Source organism: Scyliorhinus torazame, unplaced genomic scaffold (assembly GCF_047496885.1).
Source record: "Scyliorhinus torazame isolate Kashiwa2021f unplaced genomic scaffold, sScyTor2.1 scaffold_320, whole genome shotgun sequence".
NCBI lineage: Eukaryota > Metazoa > Chordata > Chondrichthyes > Carcharhiniformes > Scyliorhinidae > Scyliorhinus > Scyliorhinus torazame.
In genome coordinates, this window is record NW_027308047.1 from 39,126 (window position 1) to 59,975 (window position 20,850).

Sequence of the window (20,850 nt, forward strand, 5' to 3'; positions counted from 1 at the left end):
GAGGGAGGGATTTGAACAGGAGGATGGGAATTGTAGGGGCTGGAGGAGGTTACAGAGATAGGGAGGGAGGGAGCGAGGGAGGGATTTGAACAGGAGGATGAGAATTGTAGGGGCTGGAGGATGTTACAGAGATAGGGAGGGAGGGGGCGAGGGAAGGATTTGAACAGGAGGATGGGAATAGTAGGGGCTGGAGGAGGTTACAGAGATAGGGAGGGAGGCGAGGGAGGGATTTGAACAGGAGGATGAGAATTGTAGGGGCTGGAGGAGGTTACAGAGATAGGGAGGGAGGGAGAGATTTGAACAGGAGGATGGGAATTGTAGGGGCTGGAGGAGGTTACAGAGATAGGGAGGGAGGGAGGGATTTGAACAGGAGGAATTGAAGGGGCTGGAGGAGGTTACAGAGATAGGAAGGGAGGGAGAGATTTGAACAGGAGGATGGGAATTGTAGGGGCTGGAGGAGGTTACAGAGATAGGGAGGGAGGGAGGGATTTGAACAGGAGGAATTGTAGGGGCTGGAGGAGGTTACAGAGATAGGAAGGGAGGGAGGGAGGGATTTGAACAGGAGGATGGGAATTGTAGGGGCTGGAGGAGGTTACAGAGATAGGGAGGGATGGAGGGATTTGAACAGGAGGATGAGGATTGTAGGAGCTGGAGGAGGTTACAGAGATAGGGAGGGAGGGGGCGAGGGAGGGATTTGAACAGGAGGATGAGAATTGTAGGGGCTGGAGGATGTTACAGAGATAGGGAGGGAGGGAGCGAGGGGGGGATTTGAACAGGAGGATGAGAATTTTAGGGGCTGGAGGAGGTTACAGAGATAGGGAGGGAGGGAGGGATTTGAACAGGAGGATGAGAATTGTAGGGGCTGGAGGCGGTTACAGAGATAGGGAGGGAGGGAGGGAGGGATTTGAACAGGAGGATGGGAATTGTCGGGGCTGGAGGAGGTTACAGAGATAGGGAGCGAGGGAGGGATTGGAAGAGGAGGATGAGAATTGTAGGGGCTGGAGGAGGTTACAGAGATAGGGAGGGAGGGATTTGAACAGGAGGATGGGAATTGTCGGGGCTGGAGGAGGTTACAGAGATAGGGAGGGAGGGAGGGAGGGATTTGAACAGGAGGATGGGAATTGTCGGGGCTGGAGGAGGTTACAGAGATAGGGAGCGATGGAGGGATTTGAACAGGAGGATGGGAATTGTAGGGGCTGGAGGAGGTTACAGAGATAGGGAGGGAGCGATGGAGGGATTTGAACAGGAGGATGGGAATTGTCGGGGCTGGAGGAGGTTACAGAGATAGGGAAGGAGGGAGGGGTGCGAGGGAGGGATTTGAACAGGAGGATGGGAATTGTAGGGGCTGGAGGAGGTTACAGAGATAGGGAGGGAGGGAGGGAGGGATTTGAACAGGAGGATGGGAATTGTCGGGGCTGGAGGAGGTTACAGAGATAGGGAGGGAGTGAGGGAGGGATTTGAACAGGGGAATGGGAATTGTAGGGGCTGGAGGAGGTTACAGAGATAGGGAGGGAGGGAGGGAGGTATTTGAACAGGAGGATGGGAATTGTCGGGTCTGGAGGAGGTTACAGAAATAGGGAGGGAGTGAGGGAGGGATTTGAACAGGAGGATGGGAATTGTAGGAGCTGGAGGAGGCTACAGAGATAGGGAGGGAGGGAGGGATTTGAACAGGAGGATGGGAATTGTAGGGGCTGGAGGAGGTGACAGAGATAGGGAGGGAGGGAGGTATTTGAACAGGAGGATGGGAATTGTAGGGGCTGGAGGAGGTGACAGAGATCGGGAGGGAGGGAGGTATTTGAACAGGAGGATGAGGATTGTAGGGGCTGGAGGAGGTTACAGAGATAGGGAGGGAGGGAGGGATTTGAACAGGAGGAAGAGAATTGTAGGGGTTGGAGGAGGTTACAGAGATAGGGAGGGAGGAGGGGGCGAGAGAGGGATTTGAACAGGAGGAAGAGAATTGTAGGGGTTGGAGGAGGTTACAGAGATAGGGAGGGAGGAGGGGGCGAGGGAGGGATTTGAACAGGAGGATGGGAATTGTAGGGGCGGGAGGAGGTTACAGAGATAGGGAGGGAGGGAGGTATTTGAACAGGAGGATGAGGATTGTAGGGGCTGGAGGAGGTTACAGAGATAGGGAGGGAGTGAGGGGGCGAGGGAGGGATTTGAACAGGAGGATGAGAATTGTAGGGGCTGGAGGAGGTTACAGAGATAGGGAGGGAGGGGGCGAGGGAGGGATTTGAACAGGAGGATGGGAATTGTAGGGGCTGGAGGAGTTTACAGAGATAAGGAGGGAGGGATTTGAACAGGAGGAGGGGAATTGTAGGGGCTGGGGGAGGTTACAGATTTAGATAGGGGGGGCGAGGGAGAGATTTGAACAGGAGGATGGGAATTGTAGGGGCTGCAGGAGGTTACCGAGATAGGGAGGGAGGGAGCGAGGGAGGGATTTGAACAGAAGGATAAAAATTGTAGCGGATGGAGGAGGTTACAGAGATAGGGAGGGAGGGGGGTACGAGGGAGGGATTTGAAGAAGAGGATGGGAATTGTAGGGGCTGGAGGAGGTTACAGAGATAGGGAGGGAGGGATTTGAACAGGAGGAGGAGAATTGTAGGGGCTGGAGGAGGTTACAGAGATAGGGAGGGAGGGATTTGAACAGGAGGATGAGAATAGTAGGGGTTGGAGGAGGTTACAGAGATAGGGAGGGAGGGAGGGATCTGAACAGGAGGATGGGAATTGTAGGGGCTGGAGGAGGTTACAGAGATAGGGAGGGAGGGAGGGATCTGAACAGGAGGATGGGAATTGTAGGGGCTGGAGGAGGTTACAGAGATAGGGAGGGGGCGAGGGAGGGATTTGTACAGGAGGATGAGAATTGTAGGGGCTGGAGGAGGTTACAGAGATAGGGAGGGAGGGAGGGATTTGAACAGGAGGATGAGAATTGTAGGGGCTGGAGGAGGTTACAGAGATAGGGCGGGAGGGAGGGAGGGATTTGAACAGGAGGATGAGAATTGTAGGGGCTGGAGGAGGTTACAGAGATAGGGAGGGAGGGGGGGCGAGGGAGGGATTTGAACAGGAGGATGGGTATTGTAGGGGCTGGGGGAGGTTACAGAGATAGGGATGGGGCGAGGGAGGGATTTGAACAGGAGGATGAGAATTGTAGGGGCCGGAGGAGGTTACAGAGATAGGGCGGGAGGGAGGGAGGGATTTGAACAGGAGAATGAGAATTGTCAGGGCTGGAGGAGGTTACGGAGATAGGGAGGGGGGAGGGGGCGAGGGAGAGATTTGAACAGGAGGGTGAGAACTGTAGGGGCTGGAGGAGGTTACAGAGATAGGGAGGGAGGGCGCGAGGGAGTGATTTGAACAGGAGGATGAGAATTGTAGGGGCTGGAGGAGGTTACAGAGACAGGGAGGGAGGTGGCGTGGGAGGGATTTGAACAGGAGGATGAGAATTGTCGGGGCTGGAGGAGGTTCCAGAGATAGGGAGGGAGGGAGGGATTTGAACAGGAGGATGAGAATTGTAGGGGCTGGAGGAGGTTACAGAGATAGGGAGGGAAGGAGGGATTTGAACAGGAGGATGAGAATTGTAGGGGCTGGAGGAGGTTACAGAGATAGGGAGGGAGGGAGGGATTTGAACAGGAGGATGGGAATTGTAGGAGCTGGAGGAGGTTACAGAGATAGGGAGGGTGGGAGGGAGGGATTTGAACAGGAGGATGGGAATTGTAGGGGCTGGGGATGGCTACAGAGATAGGGAGGGAGGGGGCGAGGGAAGGATTTGAACAGGAGGATGGGAATAGTAGGGGCTGGAGGAGGTTACAGAGATAGGGAGGGAGGCGAGGGAGGGATTTGAACAGGAGGATGAGAATTGTAGGGGCTGGAGGAGGTGACAGAGATCGGGAGGGAGGGAGGGAGGGATTTGAACAGGAGGATCAGAATTGTAGCGGATGGAGGAGATTTCAGAGATAGGGAGGGAGGGAGGGATTTGAACAGGAGGATGGGAATTGTAGGGGCTGGAGGAGGTTACAGAGATAGGGAGGGAGGGAGCGAGGGAGGGATTTGAACAGGAGGATGAGAATTGTAGGGGCTGGAGGATGTTACAGAGATACGGAGGGAGGGGGCGAGGGAAGGATTTGAACAGGAGGATGGGAATAGTAGGGGCTGGAGGAGGTTACAGAGATAGGGAGGGAGGCGAGGGAGGGATTTGAACAGGAGGATGAGAATTGTAGGGGCTGGAGGAGATTACAGAGATAGGGAGGGAGGGAGAGATTTGAACAGGAGGATGGGAATTGTAGGGGCTGGAGGAGGTTACAGAGATAGGGAGGGAGGGAGGGATTTGAACAGGAGGAATTGTAGGGGCTGGAGGAGGTTACAGAGATAGGAAGGGAGGGAGGGAGGGATTTGAACAGGAGGATGGGAATTGTAGGGGCTGGAGGAGGTTACAGAGATAGGGAGGGATGGAGGGATTTGAACAGGAGGATGAGGATTGTAGGAGCTGGAGGAGGTTACAGAGATAGGGAGGGAGGGGGGCGAGGGAGGGATTTGAACAGGAGGATGAGAATTGTAGGGGCTGGAGGATGTTACAGAGATAGGGAGGGAGGGAGCGAGGGGGGGATTTGAACAGGAGGATGAGAATTTTAGGGGCTGGAGGAGGTTACAGAGATAGGGAGGGAGGGAGGGATTTGAACAGGAGGATGAGAATTGTAGGGGCTGGAGGCGGTTACAGAGATAGGGAGGGAGGGAGGGAGGGATTTGAACAGGAGGATGGGAATTGTCGGGGCTGGAGGAGGTTACAGAGATAGGGAGCGAGGGAGGGATTTGAAGAGGAGGATGAGAATTGTAGGGGCTGGAGGAGGTTACAGAGATAGGGAGTGGGGATTTGAACAGGAGGATGGGAATTGTCGGGGCTGGAGGAGGTTACAGAGATAGGGAGGGAGGGAGGGAGGGATTTGAACAGGAGGATGGGAATTGTCGGGGCTGGAGGAGGTTACAGAGATAGGGAGCGATGGAGGGATTTGAACAGGAGGATGGGAATTGTAGGGGCTGGAGGAGGTTACAGAGATAGGGAGGGAGCGATGGAGGGATTTGAACAGGAGGATGGGAATTGTCGGGGCTGGAGGAGGTTACAGAGATAGGGAAGGAGGGAGGGGTGCGAGGGAGAGATTTGAACAGGAGGATGGGAATTGTAGGGGCTGGAGGAGGTTACAGAGATAGGGAGGGAGGGAGGGAGGGATTTGAACAGGAGGATGGGAATTGTCGGGGCTGGAGGAGGTTACAGAGATAGGGAGGGAGTGAGGGAGGGATTTGAACAGGGGAATGGGAATTGTAGGGGCTGGAGGAGGTTACAGAGATAGGGAGGGAGGGAGGGAGGTATTTGAACAGGAGGATGGGAATTGTCGGGTCTGGAGGAGGTTACAGAAATAGGGAGGGAGTGAGGGAGGGATTTGAACAGGAGGATGGGAATTGTAGGAGCTGGAGGAGGCTACAGAGATAGGGAGGGAGGGAGGGATTTGAACAGGAGGATGGGAATTGTAGGGGCTGGAGGAGGTTACAGAGATAGGGAGGGAGGGAGGGATTTGAACAGGAGGAATTGTAGGGGCTGGAGGAGGTTACAGAGATAGGAAGGGAGGGAGGGAGGGATTTGAACAGGAGGATGGGAATTGTAGGGGCTGGAGGAGGTTACAGAGATAGGGAGGGATGGAGGGATTTGAACAGGAGGATGAGGATTGTAGGAGCTGGAGGAGGTTACAGAGATAGGGAGGGAGGGGGGCGAGGGAGGGATTTGAACAGGAGGATGAGAATTGTAGGGGCTGGAGGATGTTACAGAGATAGGGAGGGAGGGAGCGAGGGGGGGATTTGAACAGGAGGATGAGAATTTTAGGGGCTGGAGGAGGTTACAGAGATAGGGAGGGAGGGAGGGATTTGAACAGGAGGATGAGAATTGTAGGGGCTGGAGGCGGTTACAGAGATAGGGAGGGAGGGAGGGAGGGATTTGAACAGGAGGATGGGAATTGTCGGGGCTGGAGGAGGTTACAGAGATAGGGAGCGAGGGAGGGATTTGAAGAGGAGGATGAGAATTGTAGGGGCTGGAGGAGGTTACAGAGATAGGGAGTGGGGATTTGAACAGGAGGATGGGAATTGTCGGGGCTGGAGGAGGTTACAGAGATAGGGAGGGAGGGAGGGAGGGATTTGAACAGGAGGATGGGAATTGTCGGGGCTGGAGGAGGTTACAGAGATAGGGAGCGATGGAGGGATTTGAACAGGAGGATGGGAATTGTAGGGGCTGGAGGAGGTTACAGAGATAGGGAGGGAGCGATGGAGGGATTTGAACAGGAGGATGGGAATTGTCGGGGCTGGAGGAGGTTACAGAGATAGGGAAGGAGGGAGGGGTGCGAGGGAGAGATTTGAACAGGAGGATGGGAATTGTAGGGGCTGGAGGAGGTTACAGAGATAGGGAGGGAGGGAGGGAGGGATTTGAACAGGAGGATGGGAATTGTCGGGGCTGGAGGAGGTTACAGAGATAGGGAGGGAGTGAGGGAGGGATTTGAACAGGGGAATGGGAATTGTAGGGGCTGGAGGAGGTTACAGAGATAGGGAGGGAGGGAGGGAGGTATTTGAACAGGAGGATGGGAATTGTCGGGTCTGGAGGAGGTTACAGAAATAGGGAGGGAGTGAGGGAGGGATTTGAACAGGAGGATGGGAATTGTAGGAGCTGGAGGAGGCTACAGAGATAGGGAGGGAGGGAGGGATTTGAACAGGAGGATGGGAATTGTAGGGGCTGGAGGAGGTGACAGAGATAGGGAGGGAGGGAGGTATTTGAACAGGAGGATGGGAATTGTAGGGGCTGGAGGAGGTGACAGAGATCGGGAGGGAGGGAGGTATTTGAACAGGAGGATGAGGATTGTAGGGGCTGGAGGAGGTTACAGAGATAGGGAGGGAGGGAGGGATTTGAACAGGAGGAAGAGAATTGTAGGGGTTGGAGGAGGTTACAGAGATAGGGAGGGAGGAGGGGGCGAGAGAGGGATTTGAACAGGAGGAGGAGAATTGTAGGGGTTGGAGGAGGTTACAGAGATAGGGAGGGAGGAGGGGGCGAGGGAGGGATTTGAACAGGAGGATGGGAATTGTAGGGGCTGGAGGAGGTTACAGAGATAGGGAGGGAGGGAGGTATTTGAACAGGAGGATGAGGATTGTAGGGGCTGGAGGAGGTTACAGAGATAGGGAGGGAGTGAGGGGGCGAGGGAGGGATTTGAACAGGAGGATGAGAATTGTAGGGGCTGGAGGAGGTTACAGAGATAGGGAGGGAGGGGGCGAGGGAGGGATTTGAACAGGAGGATGGGAATTGTAGGGGCTGGAGGAGTTTACAGAGATAAGGAGGGAGGGATTTGAACAGGAGGAGGGGAATTGTAGGGGCTGGGGGAGGTTACAGATTTAGATAGGGGGGGCGAGGGAGAGATTTGAACAGGAGGATGGGAATTGTAGGGGCTGCAGGAGGTTACCGAGATAGGGAGGGAGGGAGCGAGGGAGGGATTTGAACAGAAGGATAAAAATTGTAGCGGATGGAGGAGGTTACAGAGATAGGGAGGGAGGGGGGTACGAGGGAGGGATTTGAAGAAGAGGATGGGAATTGTAGGGGCTGGAGGAGGTTACAGAGATAGGGAGGGAGGGATTTGAACAGGAGGAGGAGAATTGTAGGGGCTGGAGGAGGTTACAGAGATAGGGAGGGAGGGATTTGAACAGGAGGATGAGAATAGTAGGGGTTGGAGGAGGTTACAGAGATAGGGAGGGAGGGAGGGATCTGAACAGGAGGATGGGAATTGTAGGGGCTGGAGGAGGTTACAGAGATAGGGAGGGAGGGAGGGATCTGAACAGGAGGATGGGAATTGTAGGGGCTGGAGGAGGTTACAGAGATAGGGAGGGGGCGAGGGAGGGATTTGTACAGGAGGATGAGAATTGTAGGGGCTGGAGGAGGTTACAGAGATAGGGAGGGAGGGAGGGATTTGAACAGGAGGATGAGAATTGTAGGGGCTGGAGGAGGTTACAGAGATAGGGCGGGAGGGAGGGAGGGATTTGAGCAGGAGGATGAGAATTGTAGGGGCTGGAGGAGTTTACCGAGATAGGAAGGGAGGGGGGGCGAGGGAGGGATTTGAACAGGAGGATGAGAATTGTAGGGGCTGGAGTAGGTTACAGAGATAGGGCGGGAGGGAGGGAGGGATTTGAACAGGAGAATGAGAATTGTCAGGGCTGGAGGAGGTTACGGAGATAGGGAGGGGGGAGGGGGCGAGGGAGAGATTTGAACAGGAGGATGGGAATTGTAGGGGCTGGAGGAGGTTACAGAGATAGGGAGGGAGGGAGGGAGGGATTTGAACAGGAGGATGGGAATTGTCGGGGCTGGAGGAGGTTACAGAGATAGGGAGGGAGTGAGGGAGGGATTTGAACAGGGGAATGGGAATTGTAGGGGCTGGAGGAGGTTACAGAGATAGGGAGGGAGGGAGGGAGGTATTTGAACAGGAGGATGGGAATTGTCGGGTCTGGAGGAGGTTACAGAAATAGGGAGGGAGTGAGGGAGGGATTTGAACAGGAGGATGGGAATTGTAGGAGCTGGAGGAGGCTACAGAGATAGGGAGGGAGGGAGGGATTTGAACAGGAGGATGGGAATTGTAGGGGCTGGAGGAGGTTACAGAGATAGGGAGGGAGGGAGGGATTTGAACAGGAGGAATTGTAGGGGCTGGAGGAGGTTACAGAGATAGGAAGGGAGGGAGGGAGGGATTTGAACAGGAGGATGGGAATTGTAGGGGCTGGAGGAGGTTACAGAGATAGGGAGGGATGGAGGGATTTGAACAGGAGGATGAGGATTGTAGGAGCTGGAGGAGGTTACAGAGATAGGGAGGGAGGGGGGCGAGGGAGGGATTTGAACAGGAGGATGAGAATTGTAGGGGCTGGAGGATGTTACAGAGATAGGGAGGGAGGGAGCGAGGGGGGGATTTGAACAGGAGGATGAGAATTTTAGGGGCTGGAGGAGGTTACAGAGATAGGGAGGGAGGGAGGGATTTGAACAGGAGGATGAGAATTGTAGGGGCTGGAGGCGGTTACAGAGATAGGGAGGGAGGGAGGGAGGGATTTGAACAGGAGGATGGGAATTGTCGGGGCTGGAGGAGGTTACAGAGATAGGGAGCGAGGGAGGGATTTGAAGAGGAGGATGAGAATTGTAGGGGCTGGAGGAGGTTACAGAGATAGGGAGTGGGGATTTGAACAGGAGGATGGGAATTGTCGGGGCTGGAGGAGGTTACAGAGATAGGGAGGGAGGGAGGGAGGGATTTGAACAGGAGGATGGGAATTGTCGGGGCTGGAGGAGGTTACAGAGATAGGGAGCGATGGAGGGATTTGAACAGGAGGATGGGAATTGTAGGGGCTGGAGGAGGTTACAGAGATAGGGAGGGAGCGATGGAGGGATTTGAACAGGAGGATGGGAATTGTCGGGGCTGGAGGAGGTTACAGAGATAGGGAAGGAGGGAGGGGTGCGAGGGAGAGATTTGAACAGGAGGATGGGAATTGTAGGGGCTGGAGGAGGTTACAGAGATAGGGAGGGAGGGAGGGAGGGATTTGAACAGGAGGATGGGAATTGTCGGGGCTGGAGGAGGTTACAGAGATAGGGAGGGAGTGAGGGAGGGATTTGAACAGGGGAATGGGAATTGTAGGGGCTGGAGGAGGTTACAGAGATAGGGAGGGAGGGAGGGAGGTATTTGAACAGGAGGATGGGAATTGTCGGGTCTGGAGGAGGTTACAGAAATAGGGAGGGAGTGAGGGAGGGATTTGAACAGGAGGATGGGAATTGTAGGAGCTGGAGGAGGCTACAGAGATAGGGAGGGAGGGAGGGATTTGAACAGGAGGATGGGAATTGTAGGGGCTGGAGGAGGTGACAGAGATAGGGAGGGAGGGAGGTATTTGAACAGGAGGATGGGAATTGTAGGGGCTGGAGGAGGTGACAGAGATCGGGAGGGAGGGAGGTATTTGAACAGGAGGATGAGGATTGTAGGGGCTGGAGGAGGTTACAGAGATAGGGAGGGAGGGAGGGATTTGAACAGGAGGAAGAGAATTGTAGGGGTTGGAGGAGGTTACAGAGATAGGGAGGGAGGAGGGGGCGAGAGAGGGATTTGAACAGGAGGAGGAGAATTGTAGGGGTTGGAGGAGGTTACAGAGATAGGGAGGGAGGAGGGGGCGAGGGAGGGATTTGAACAGGAGGATGGGAATTGTAGGGGCTGGAGGAGGTTACAGAGATAGGGAGGGAGGGAGGTATTTGAACAGGAGGATGAGGATTGTAGGGGCTGGAGGAGGTTACAGAGATAGGGAGGGAGTGAGGGGGCGAGGGAGGGATTTGAACAGGAGGATGAGAATTGTAGGGGCTGGAGGAGGTTACAGAGATAGGGAGGGAGGGGGCGAGGGAGGGATTTGAACAGGAGGATGGGAATTGTAGGGGCTGGAGGAGTTTACAGAGATAAGGAGGGAGGGATTTGAACAGGAGGAGGGGAATTGTAGGGGCTGGGGGAGGTTACAGATTTAGATAGGGGGGGCGAGGGAGAGATTTGAACAGGAGGATGGGAATTGTAGGGGCTGCAGGAGGTTACCGAGATAGGGAGGGAGGGAGCGAGGGAGGGATTTGAACAGAAGGATAAAAATTGTAGCGGATGGAGGAGGTTACAGAGATAGGGAGGGAGGGGGGTACGAGGGAGGGATTTGAAGAAGAGGATGGGAATTGTAGGGGCTGGAGGAGGTTACAGAGATAGGGAGGGAGGGATTTGAACAGGAGGAGGAGAATTGTAGGGGCTGGAGGAGGTTACAGAGATAGGGAGGGAGGGATTTGAACAGGAGGATGAGAATAGTAGGGGTTGGAGGAGGTTACAGAGATAGGGAGGGAGGGAGGGATCTGAACAGGAGGATGGGAATTGTAGGGGCTGGAGGAGGTTACAGAGATAGGGAGGGAGGGAGGGATCTGAACAGGAGGATGGGAATTGTAGGGGCTGGAGGAGGTTACAGAGATAGGGAGGGGGCGAGGGAGGGATTTGTACAGGAGGATGAGAATTGTAGGGGCTGGAGGAGGTTACAGAGATAGGGAGGGAGGGAGGGATTTGAACAGGAGGATGAGAATTGTAGGGGCTGGAGGAGGTTACAGAGATAGGGCGGGAGGGAGGGAGGGATTTGAGCAGGAGGATGAGAATTGTAGGGGCTGGAGGAGTTTACCGAGATAGGAAGGGAGGGGGGGCGAGGGAGGGATTTGAACAGGAGGATGAGAATTGTAGGGGCTGGAGTAGGTTACAGAGATAGGGCGGGAGGGAGGGAGGGATTTGAACAGGAGAATGAGAATTGTCAGGGCTGGAGGAGGTTACGGAGATAGGGAGGGGGGAGGGGGCGAGGGAGAGATTTGAACAGGAGGATGGGAATTGTAGGGGCTGGAGGAGGTTACAGAGATAGGGAGGGAGGGAGGGAGGGATTTGAACAGGAGGATGGGAATTGTCGGGGCTGGAGGAGGTTACAGAGATAGGGAGGGAGTGAGGGAGGGATTTGAACAGGGGAATGGGAATTGTAGGGGCTGGAGGAGGTTACAGAGATAGGGAGGGAGGGAGGGAGGTATTTGAACAGGAGGATGGGAATTGTCGGGTCTGGAGGAGGTTACAGAAATAGGGAGGGAGTGAGGGAGGGATTTGAACAGGAGGATGGGAATTGTAGGAGCTGGAGGAGGCTACAGAGATAGGGAGGGAGGGAGGGATTTGAACAGGAGGATGGGAATTGTAGGGGCTGGAGGAGGTTACAGAGATAGGGAGGGAGGGAGGGATTTGAACAGGAGGAATTGTAGGGGCTGGAGGAGGTTACAGAGATAGGAAGGGAGGGAGGGAGGGATTTGAACAGGAGGATGGGAATTGTAGGGGCTGGAGGAGGTTACAGAGATAGGGAGGGATGGAGGGATTTGAACAGGAGGATGAGGATTGTAGGAGCTGGAGGAGGTTACAGAGATAGGGAGGGAGGGGGGCGAGGGAGGGATTTGAACAGGAGGATGAGAATTGTAGGGGCTGGAGGATGTTACAGAGATAGGGAGGGAGGGAGCGAGGGGGGGATTTGAACAGGAGGATGAGAATTTTAGGGGCTGGAGGAGGTTACAGAGATAGGGAGGGAGGGAGGGATTTGAACAGGAGGATGAGAATTGTAGGGGCTGGAGGCGGTTACAGAGATAGGGAGGGAGGGAGGGAGGGATTTGAACAGGAGGATGGGAATTGTCGGGGCTGGAGGAGGTTACAGAGATAGGGAGCGAGGGAGGGATTTGAAGAGGAGGATGAGAATTGTAGGGGCTGGAGGAGGTTACAGAGATAGGGAGTGGGGATTTGAACAGGAGGATGGGAATTGTCGGGGCTGGAGGAGGTTACAGAGATAGGGAGGGAGGGAGGGAGGGATTTGAACAGGAGGATGGGAATTGTCGGGGCTGGAGGAGGTTACAGAGATAGGGAGCGATGGAGGGATTTGAACAGGAGGATGGGAATTGTAGGGGCTGGAGGAGGTTACAGAGATAGGGAGGGAGCGATGGAGGGATTTGAACAGGAGGATGGGAATTGTCGGGGCTGGAGGAGGTTACAGAGATAGGGAAGGAGGGAGGGGTGCGAGGGAGAGATTTGAACAGGAGGATGGGAATTGTAGGGGCTGGAGGAGGTTACAGAGATAGGGAGGGAGGGAGGGAGGGATTTGAACAGGAGGATGGGAATTGTCGGGGCTGGAGGAGGTTACAGAGATAGGGAGGGAGTGAGGGAGGGATTTGAACAGGGGAATGGGAATTGTAGGGGCTGGAGGAGGTTACAGAGATAGGGAGGGAGGGAGGGAGGTATTTGAACAGGAGGATGGGAATTGTCGGGTCTGGAGGAGGTTACAGAAATAGGGAGGGAGTGAGGGAGGGATTTGAACAGGAGGATGGGAATTGTAGGAGCTGGAGGAGGCTACAGAGATAGGGAGGGAGGGAGGGATTTGAACAGGAGGATGGGAATTGTAGGGGCTGGAGGAGGTGACAGAGATAGGGAGGGAGGGAGGTATTTGAACAGGAGGATGGGAATTGTAGGGGCTGGAGGAGGTGACAGAGATCGGGAGGGAGGGAGGTATTTGAACAGGAGGATGAGGATTGTAGGGGCTGGAGGAGGTTACAGAGATAGGGAGGGAGGGAGGGATTTGAACAGGAGGAAGAGAATTGTAGGGGTTGGAGGAGGTTACAGAGATAGGGAGGGAGGAGGGGGCGAGAGAGGGATTTGAACAGGAGGAGGAGAATTGTAGGGGTTGGAGGAGGTTACAGAGATAGGGAGGGAGGAGGGGGCGAGGGAGGGATTTGAACAGGAGGATGGGAATTGTAGGGGCTGGAGGAGGTTACAGAGATAGGGAGGGAGGGAGGTATTTGAACAGGAGGATGAGGATTGTAGGGGCTGGAGGAGGTTACAGAGATAGGGAGGGAGTGAGGGGGCGAGGGAGGGATTTGAACAGGAGGATGAGAATTGTAGGGGCTGGAGGAGGTTACAGAGATAGGGAGGGAGGGGGCGAGGGAGGGATTTGAACAGGAGGATGGGAATTGTAGGGGCTGGAGGAGTTTACAGAGATAAGGAGGGAGGGATTTGAACAGGAGGAGGGGAATTGTAGGGGCTGGGGGAGGTTACAGATTTAGATAGGGGGGGCGAGGGAGAGATTTGAACAGGAGGATGGGAATTGTAGGGGCTGCAGGAGGTTACCGAGATAGGGAGGGAGGGAGCGAGGGAGGGATTTGAACAGAAGGATAAAAATTGTAGCGGATGGAGGAGGTTACAGAGATAGGGAGGGAGGGGGGTACGAGGGAGGGATTTGAAGAAGAGGATGGGAATTGTAGGGGCTGGAGGAGGTTACAGAGATAGGGAGGGAGGGATTTGAACAGGAGGAGGAGAATTGTAGGGGCTGGAGGAGGTTACAGAGATAGGGAGGGAGGGATTTGAACAGGAGGATGAGAATAGTAGGGGTTGGAGGAGGTTACAGAGATAGGGAGGGAGGGAGGGATCTGAACAGGAGGATGGGAATTGTAGGGGCTGGAGGAGGTTACAGAGATAGGGAGGGAGGGAGGGATCTGAACAGGAGGATGGGAATTGTAGGGGCTGGAGGAGGTTACAGAGATAGGGAGGGGGCGAGGGAGGGATTTGTACAGGAGGATGAGAATTGTAGGGGCTGGAGGAGGTTACAGAGATAGGGAGGGAGGGAGGGATTTGAACAGGAGGATGAGAATTGTAGGGGCTGGAGGAGGTTACAGAGATAGGGCGGGAGGGAGGGAGGGATTTGAGCAGGAGGATGAGAATTGTAGGGGCTGGAGGAGTTTACCGAGATAGGAAGGGGGCGAGGGAGGGATTTGAACAGGAGGATGAGAATTGTAGGGGCTGGAGTAGGTTACAGAGATAGGGCGGGAGGGAGGGAGGGATTTGAACAGGAGGATGAGAATTGTAGGGGCTGGAGGAGGTTACAGAGATAGGGAGGGGGCGAGGGAGGGATTTGAACAGGAGGATGAGAATTGTAGGGGCTGGAGTAGGTTACAGAGATAGGGCGGGAGGGAGGGAGGGATTTGAACAGGAGAATGAGAATTGTCAGGGCTGGAGGAGGTTACGGAGATAGGGAGGGGGGAGGGGGCGAGGGAGAGATTTGAACAGGAGGATGAGAATTGTAGGGGCTGGAGTAGGTTACAGAGATAGGGCGGGAGGGAGGGAGGGATTTGAACAGGAGGATGAGAATTGTAGGGGCTGGAGGAGGTTACAGAGATAGGGAGGGGGCGAGGGAGGGATTTGAACAGGAGGATGAGAATTGTAGGGGCCGGAGGAGGTTACAGAGATAGGGAGGGAGGGCGCGAGGGAGGGATTTGAACAGGAGGATGAGAATTGTAGGGGCTTTAGGAGGTTACAGAGATAGGGAGGGAGGAGGTGATTTAAACAGGAGGATGGGAATTGTAGGGGCTGGGGGAGGTTACAGAGATAGGGAGGGAGGTGGCGTGGGAGGGATTTGAACAGGAGGATGAGAATTGTCGGGGCTGGAGGAGGTTACAGAGATAGGGAGGGAGGGAGGGATTTGAACAGGAGGATGGGAATTGTAGGAGCTGGAGGAGGTTACAGAGATAGGGAGGGTGGGAGGGAGGGATTTGAACAGGAGGATGGGAATTGTAGGGGCTGGGGATGGCTACAGAGATAGGGAGGGAGGGATTTGAACAGGAGGATGAGAATTGTAGGGGCTGGAGGAGGTGACAGAGATAGGGAGGGAGGGAGGGAGGGATTTGAACAGGAGGATCAGAATTGTAGCGGATGGAGGAGATTTCAGAGATAGGGAGGGAGGGAGGGATTTGAACAGGAGGATGGGAATTGTAGGGGCTGGAGGAGGTTACAGAGATAGGGAGGGAGTGGGGCGAGGGAGGGATTTGAACAGGAGGATGAGAATTATCGGGGCTGGAGGAGGTTACAGAGATAGGGAGGGAGGGGGCGGCGAGGGAGGGATTTGAACAGGAGGATGAGAATTGTAGGGGCTGGAGGAGGTTACAGAGATAGGGAGGGAGGGAGGGATTTGAACAGTAGGATGAGAATTGTAGGGGCTGGAGGAGGTTACAGAGATAGGGAGGGAGGAAGCGAGGGAGGGATTTGAAGAGGAGAATGAGAATTGGAGGGGTTGGAGGAGGTTACAGAGATAGGGTGGGAGGCGAGGGAGGTATTTGAACAGGAAGATGAGAATTGTTGGGGCTGGAGGAGGTTACAGAGATAGGGAGGGAGGGAGGGATTTGAACAGGAGGATGAGAATTGTAGGGGCTGGAGGAGTTTACAGAGATAGGGAGGTAGGGAGGGATTTGAACAGTAGGATGAGAATTGCAGGGGCTGGAGGAGGTTACAGAGATAGGGAGGGAGGCGAGGGAGGGATTTGAACAGGAAGATGAGAATTGTTGGGGCTGGAGGACGTTACAGAGATAGGGAGGGAGGGGGAGGGAGGGATTGGAACAGGAGGATGAGAATTGTAGGGGCTGGAGGAGGTTACAGAGATAGGGAGGGGCGAGGGAGGGATTGGAACAGGAGGATGAGAATTGTAGGGGCTGGAGGAGGTTACAGAGATAGGGAGGGAGGGAGGGATTTGAACAGTAGGATGAGAATTGTAGGGGCTGCAGGAGGTTACAGAGATAGGGAGGGAGGGAGCGAGGGAGGGATTTGAAGAGGAGGATGAGAATTGGAGGGGTTGGAGGAGGTTACAGAGATCGGGAGGGAGGGGGAGGGAGGGATTTGAACAGGAGGATGAGAATTGTAGGGGCTGGAGGAGGTTACAGAGATCGGGAGGGGGGGCGAGGGAGGGATTTGAACAGGAGGATGGGAATTGTATGGGCTGGAGGAGGTTACAGAGATAGGGAGGGAGGGAGGGAGGGATTTGAACAGGAGGATGAGAATTGTAGGGGCTGGAGGAGGTTACAGAAATAGGGAGGGAGGGAGCGAGGGAGGGATATTGGAACGTTCTGAACCTCTCTCTCTACTCCCTCTCTCCCTCTCTCGTTCTCTCCATCTCTGATCATCGTAGGCAGATTGACGAAACCCAACCTCGACGGTGTCAACATCACGTTCCAAGTGGGGGACACAGTGAGGTTGGTGTGCGAGGGGGGGATTGAGGACTGGCTCAACACCTTCCTCCTGTACCAGGGGGTCGCCGAGGAGCCCCTGATGTCGGGGAAACCCATCTTCGCCAGGGCCGCTGTCACCTTCGACGTGACGGACGCCCTGGCCCACGGGACGGAGACCTTCTCCTGCGCATCCCGGAGGGATCTGTCCGGGCGCAGGGTCCTTTCCCAACGCAGCCACATGCTGGAGGTCAGCGCACACGGTAAGAACACCATGGCCGGGAGGATCCATTCCGGCCCTATCCAGTCTGCTCGCGTCTTGATTCAATCTCCCCCTTAAACTTCTCCTCATTGACTCCCATCGCAAACCCTTCCCCCATTTGTAAGTCTCTATTCAATCTCCCCCTTAACCTTCTCCTCATTGACTCTCATCTCCCATCGCAAACCCTTCCCCCATTCGGAACATCTCGATTCAATCTCCCCCTTAACCTTCTCCTCATTGACTCCCGTCTCCCATCACAAACCCTTCCCCCATTTGGAACATCTCGATTCAATCTCCTCCTTAACCTTCTCCTCATTGACCCCAATCGCAAAGCCTTCCCCCATTTGGAACATCTCTATTCAATCTCCCCCAGAACCTTCTCCTCATTGACTCCCATCTCCCATCGCAAAACCTTCTCCCATTTGTAAGTCTCTATTCAATCTCCCCCTTAACCTTCTCCTCATTGACTCACATCTCCCCTCGCAAACCCTTCCCGCATTTGTAAGTCTCGATTCAATCTCCCCCTTAACCTTCTCCTCATTGACTCCCATCGCAAACCCATCCACCATTTGGAACGTCTTGATTCAATCTCCCCCAGAACCTTCTACTCATTGACTCCCATCTCCCATCGCAAACCCTTCCCCCATTTGGAACGGCTCGATTCAATCTCCCCCTTAACCTTCTCCTCATTGACTCCCATCTCCCATCGCAAACCCTTCCCCCATTCGGAACGTCTCGATTCAATCTCCCCCTTAACCTTCTCCTCATTGACTCCCATCTCCCATCGCAAACCCTTCCCCGATTCGGAACGTCTCGATTCAATCTCCCCCTGAACCTTCTCCTCATTGACTCCCATCTCCCGTCGTAAACCCCTCCCCCATTTGGAACGTCTCGATTCAATCTCCCCCTTAACCTCATCCCCATTGACTCCCATCTCCCATCGCAAACCCTTCCCCCAATTGGAACGTCTCGATTCAATCTCCCCCTTAACCTTCTCCTCATTGACTCCCGTCTCCCATCGCAAACCCTTCCCCCATTTGGAACGTCTCGATTCAATCTCCCCCTTAACCTTCTCCTCATTGACCCCCATCGCAAACCCTTCCCCTATTTGGAACGTCTCAATTCAATCTCCCCCTTAACCTTCGCCTCATTGACCCCCATCGCAAACCCTTCCCCGATTTGGAACGCCTCGATTCAATCTCCCCCTCAACCTTCTCCTCATTAACTCCCATCGCAAACACTTCCCCAATTTGCAACGACTCAATTCAATCTCCCCCTTAACCTTCTCCTCATTGACCCCCATCACCCATCACAAACCCTTCCCTCATTTGGAACGTCTCGATTCAATCTCCCCCTTAACCTTGTCCTCATTGACTCCCATCTCTCATCGCAAACCCTTCCCCCATTCGGAACGTCTCGATTCAATGTCCCCCTTAACCTTCTCCTCATTGACTCCCGTCGCCCATCGCAAACCCTTCCCCCATTTGGAACGCCTCGATTCAATTTCCCCCTTAACCTTGTCCTCATTGACTCCCATCTCTCATCGCAAACCCTTCCCCCATTCGGAACGTCTCGATTCAATGTCCCCCTTAACCTTCTCCTCATTGACTCCCGTCGCCCATCGCAAACCCTTCCCCCATTTGGAACGCCTCGATTCAATTTCCCCCTTAACCTTGTCCTCATTGACTCCCATCTCCCATCGCAAACCTTTCCCCCATTTGGAACATCTTGATTCAATCTCCCCCTTCACCTTCTCCTCATTGACTCCCATCGCAAATCCTTCCACCATTTGGAATGTCTCGATTCAATCTCCCCCTTAACCTCCTCCTCATTGACTCCCATCTCCCATCGCAAACCTTTCCCCCATTTGGAACGTCTCGATTCAATCTCCCCCTTCACCTTCTCCTCATTGACTCCCATCTCCAATCGCAAAGCCTTCCCCCATTTGGAACGCCTCGATTCAATCTCCCCCTTCACCTTCTCCTCATTGACTCCCATCGCCAATCGCAAACCTTCCCCCATTTGGAACGTCTCAATTTAATCCCCCCCTTAACCTTCTCCTCATGGACTCCCGTCTCCCATCGCAAACCCTTCCCCCACTTGCAACGCCTCGATTCAATCTCCCCCTAAACCTTCTCCTCATTGACTCCCATCGCAAACCCTTCCCCCATTTGGAACGTCTCGATTCAATCTCCCCCTTAACCTTCTCCTCATTGACTCCCATCTCCCATCGCAAACCCTTCCCCCATTTGGAATGCCTCAATTCAATCTCCCCCTTAACCTTCTCCTCATTGACTCCTGTCTCCCATCGCTAACCCTTCCCCCATTTGGAACGCGTCGATTCAATCTCCCCGTTAATCTTCTCCTCATTGACTCCCATCTCCCATCGCAAACCTTTCCCCCATTTGGAATGTCGCGATTCAATCTCCCCCTTAACCTTCTCCTCATTGACTCCCGTCTCCCATCGCAAACCCTTCCCCCATTGGGAACGTCTCGATTCAATCTCCCCCTTAACCTTCTCCTCATTGACTCCCATCTCCCATCGCAAACCCTTCCCCCATTCGGAACGTCTCGATTCAATCTCCCCCTTAACCTTCTCCTCACTGACTCCCATCTCCCATCGCAAACCCTTCCCCCATTTGGAACGTCTCGATTCCATCTCCCCCTTAACCTTCTCCTCATTGACACCCGTCTCCCATCGCAAACCCTTCCCCCATTTGGAACATCTCGATTCAATCTCCCCCTTAACCTTCTCCTCATTGACTCCCATCGCAAACCCTTCCCCCATTTGGAACGTCTCGATTCAATCTCCCCCTTAACCTTCTCCTCATCGACTCCCGTCTCCCATCGCAAACCCTTCCCCAATTTGCAACGTCTCGATTCAATCTCCCCCTTAACCTTCTCCACATTGACTCCCGTCTCCCATCGCAAACCCTTCCCCAATTTGCAACGTCTCGATTTAATCTCCCCCTTAACCTTCTCCTCATTGACTCCCATCGCAAACCCTTCCCCCATTTGGAAGGTCTCGATTCAATCTCCCCCTTAACCTTCTCCTCATTGACAGACATCTCCCATCGCAAAGCCTTCCCCCATTCGGAACATCTTGATTCAATCTCCCCCTTAACCTTTTCCTCATTGACTCCTGTCTCCCATCGCAAACCCTTCCCCCATTTGGAACGTCTCAATTCAATCTTCCCCTGAATCTTCTCCTCATTGACTCCCGTCTCCCATCGCAAACCCTTCCCCAATTTGCAACGTCACGATTCAATGTCACCATTAACGTTCTCCTCATTGACTCCCGTCTCCCATCGCAAACCCTTCCCCCTTTCGTAACGTCTCAATTCAATCTTCCCCTTAGCCATCTCCTCATTGACTCCCATCGCAAACCCTTCCCCCATTTGGAAGGTCTCGATTCAATCTCCCCCTTAACCTTCTCCTCATTGACACACATCTCCCATCGCAAACCCTTCCCCCATTCGGAACATCTTGATTCAATCTCCCCCTTAACCGTCTCCTCATTGACGCCCATCTCCCATCGCAAACTCTTACCCCATTTGGAACGCCTCGTTTCAATCTCCCCCTTAATCTTCTCCTCATTGACTCCTATCTCCAATCGCAAACCCTCCCCCCATTTGGAATGCCCCGATTCAATCTCCCCCTTAACCTTCTCCTTATTGACTCCCATCTCCCATCTCCAACCCTTCCCCCATTTGGAACGTGTCGATTCAATCTCTCCCTTAACCTTCTCCTCATTGACTCCCATCTCCCATCGCAAACCCTTCCCCCATTCGGAACGCCTCGATTCAATCTGCCCCTTTACCTTCTCCTCATTTACTCCCATCGCAAACCCTTCCCCAATTCACAACGTCTCGATTCAATCTCCCCCTTAACCTTCTCCACATTGACTCCCGTCTCCCATCGCAAACCCTCCCCCAATTTGCAACGTCTCGATTCAATCTCCCCCTTAATCTTCTCCTCATTCACTCCTATCTCC

At 54.2% G+C, this 20,850-nt stretch overlaps 1 protein-coding gene across 1 annotated transcript in view; it reads left to right on the plus strand.

Annotated features, from left to right (window-relative positions):
* The window catches only part of LOC140406149 (immunoglobulin superfamily member 1-like), a gene marked incomplete at both ends in the record, with an annotated part of 73,798 nt that overhangs the window by 36,808 nt on the left and 16,140 nt on the right, over positions 1 to 20,850 (plus strand). The window contains one exon of the mRNA XM_072494290.1: positions 16,558 to 16,857. Within this exon, the coding sequence (XP_072350391.1) occupies positions 16,558 to 16,857 (300 nt within the window). The remainder of the gene's footprint in view (positions 1 to 16,557; positions 16,858 to 20,850) is intronic.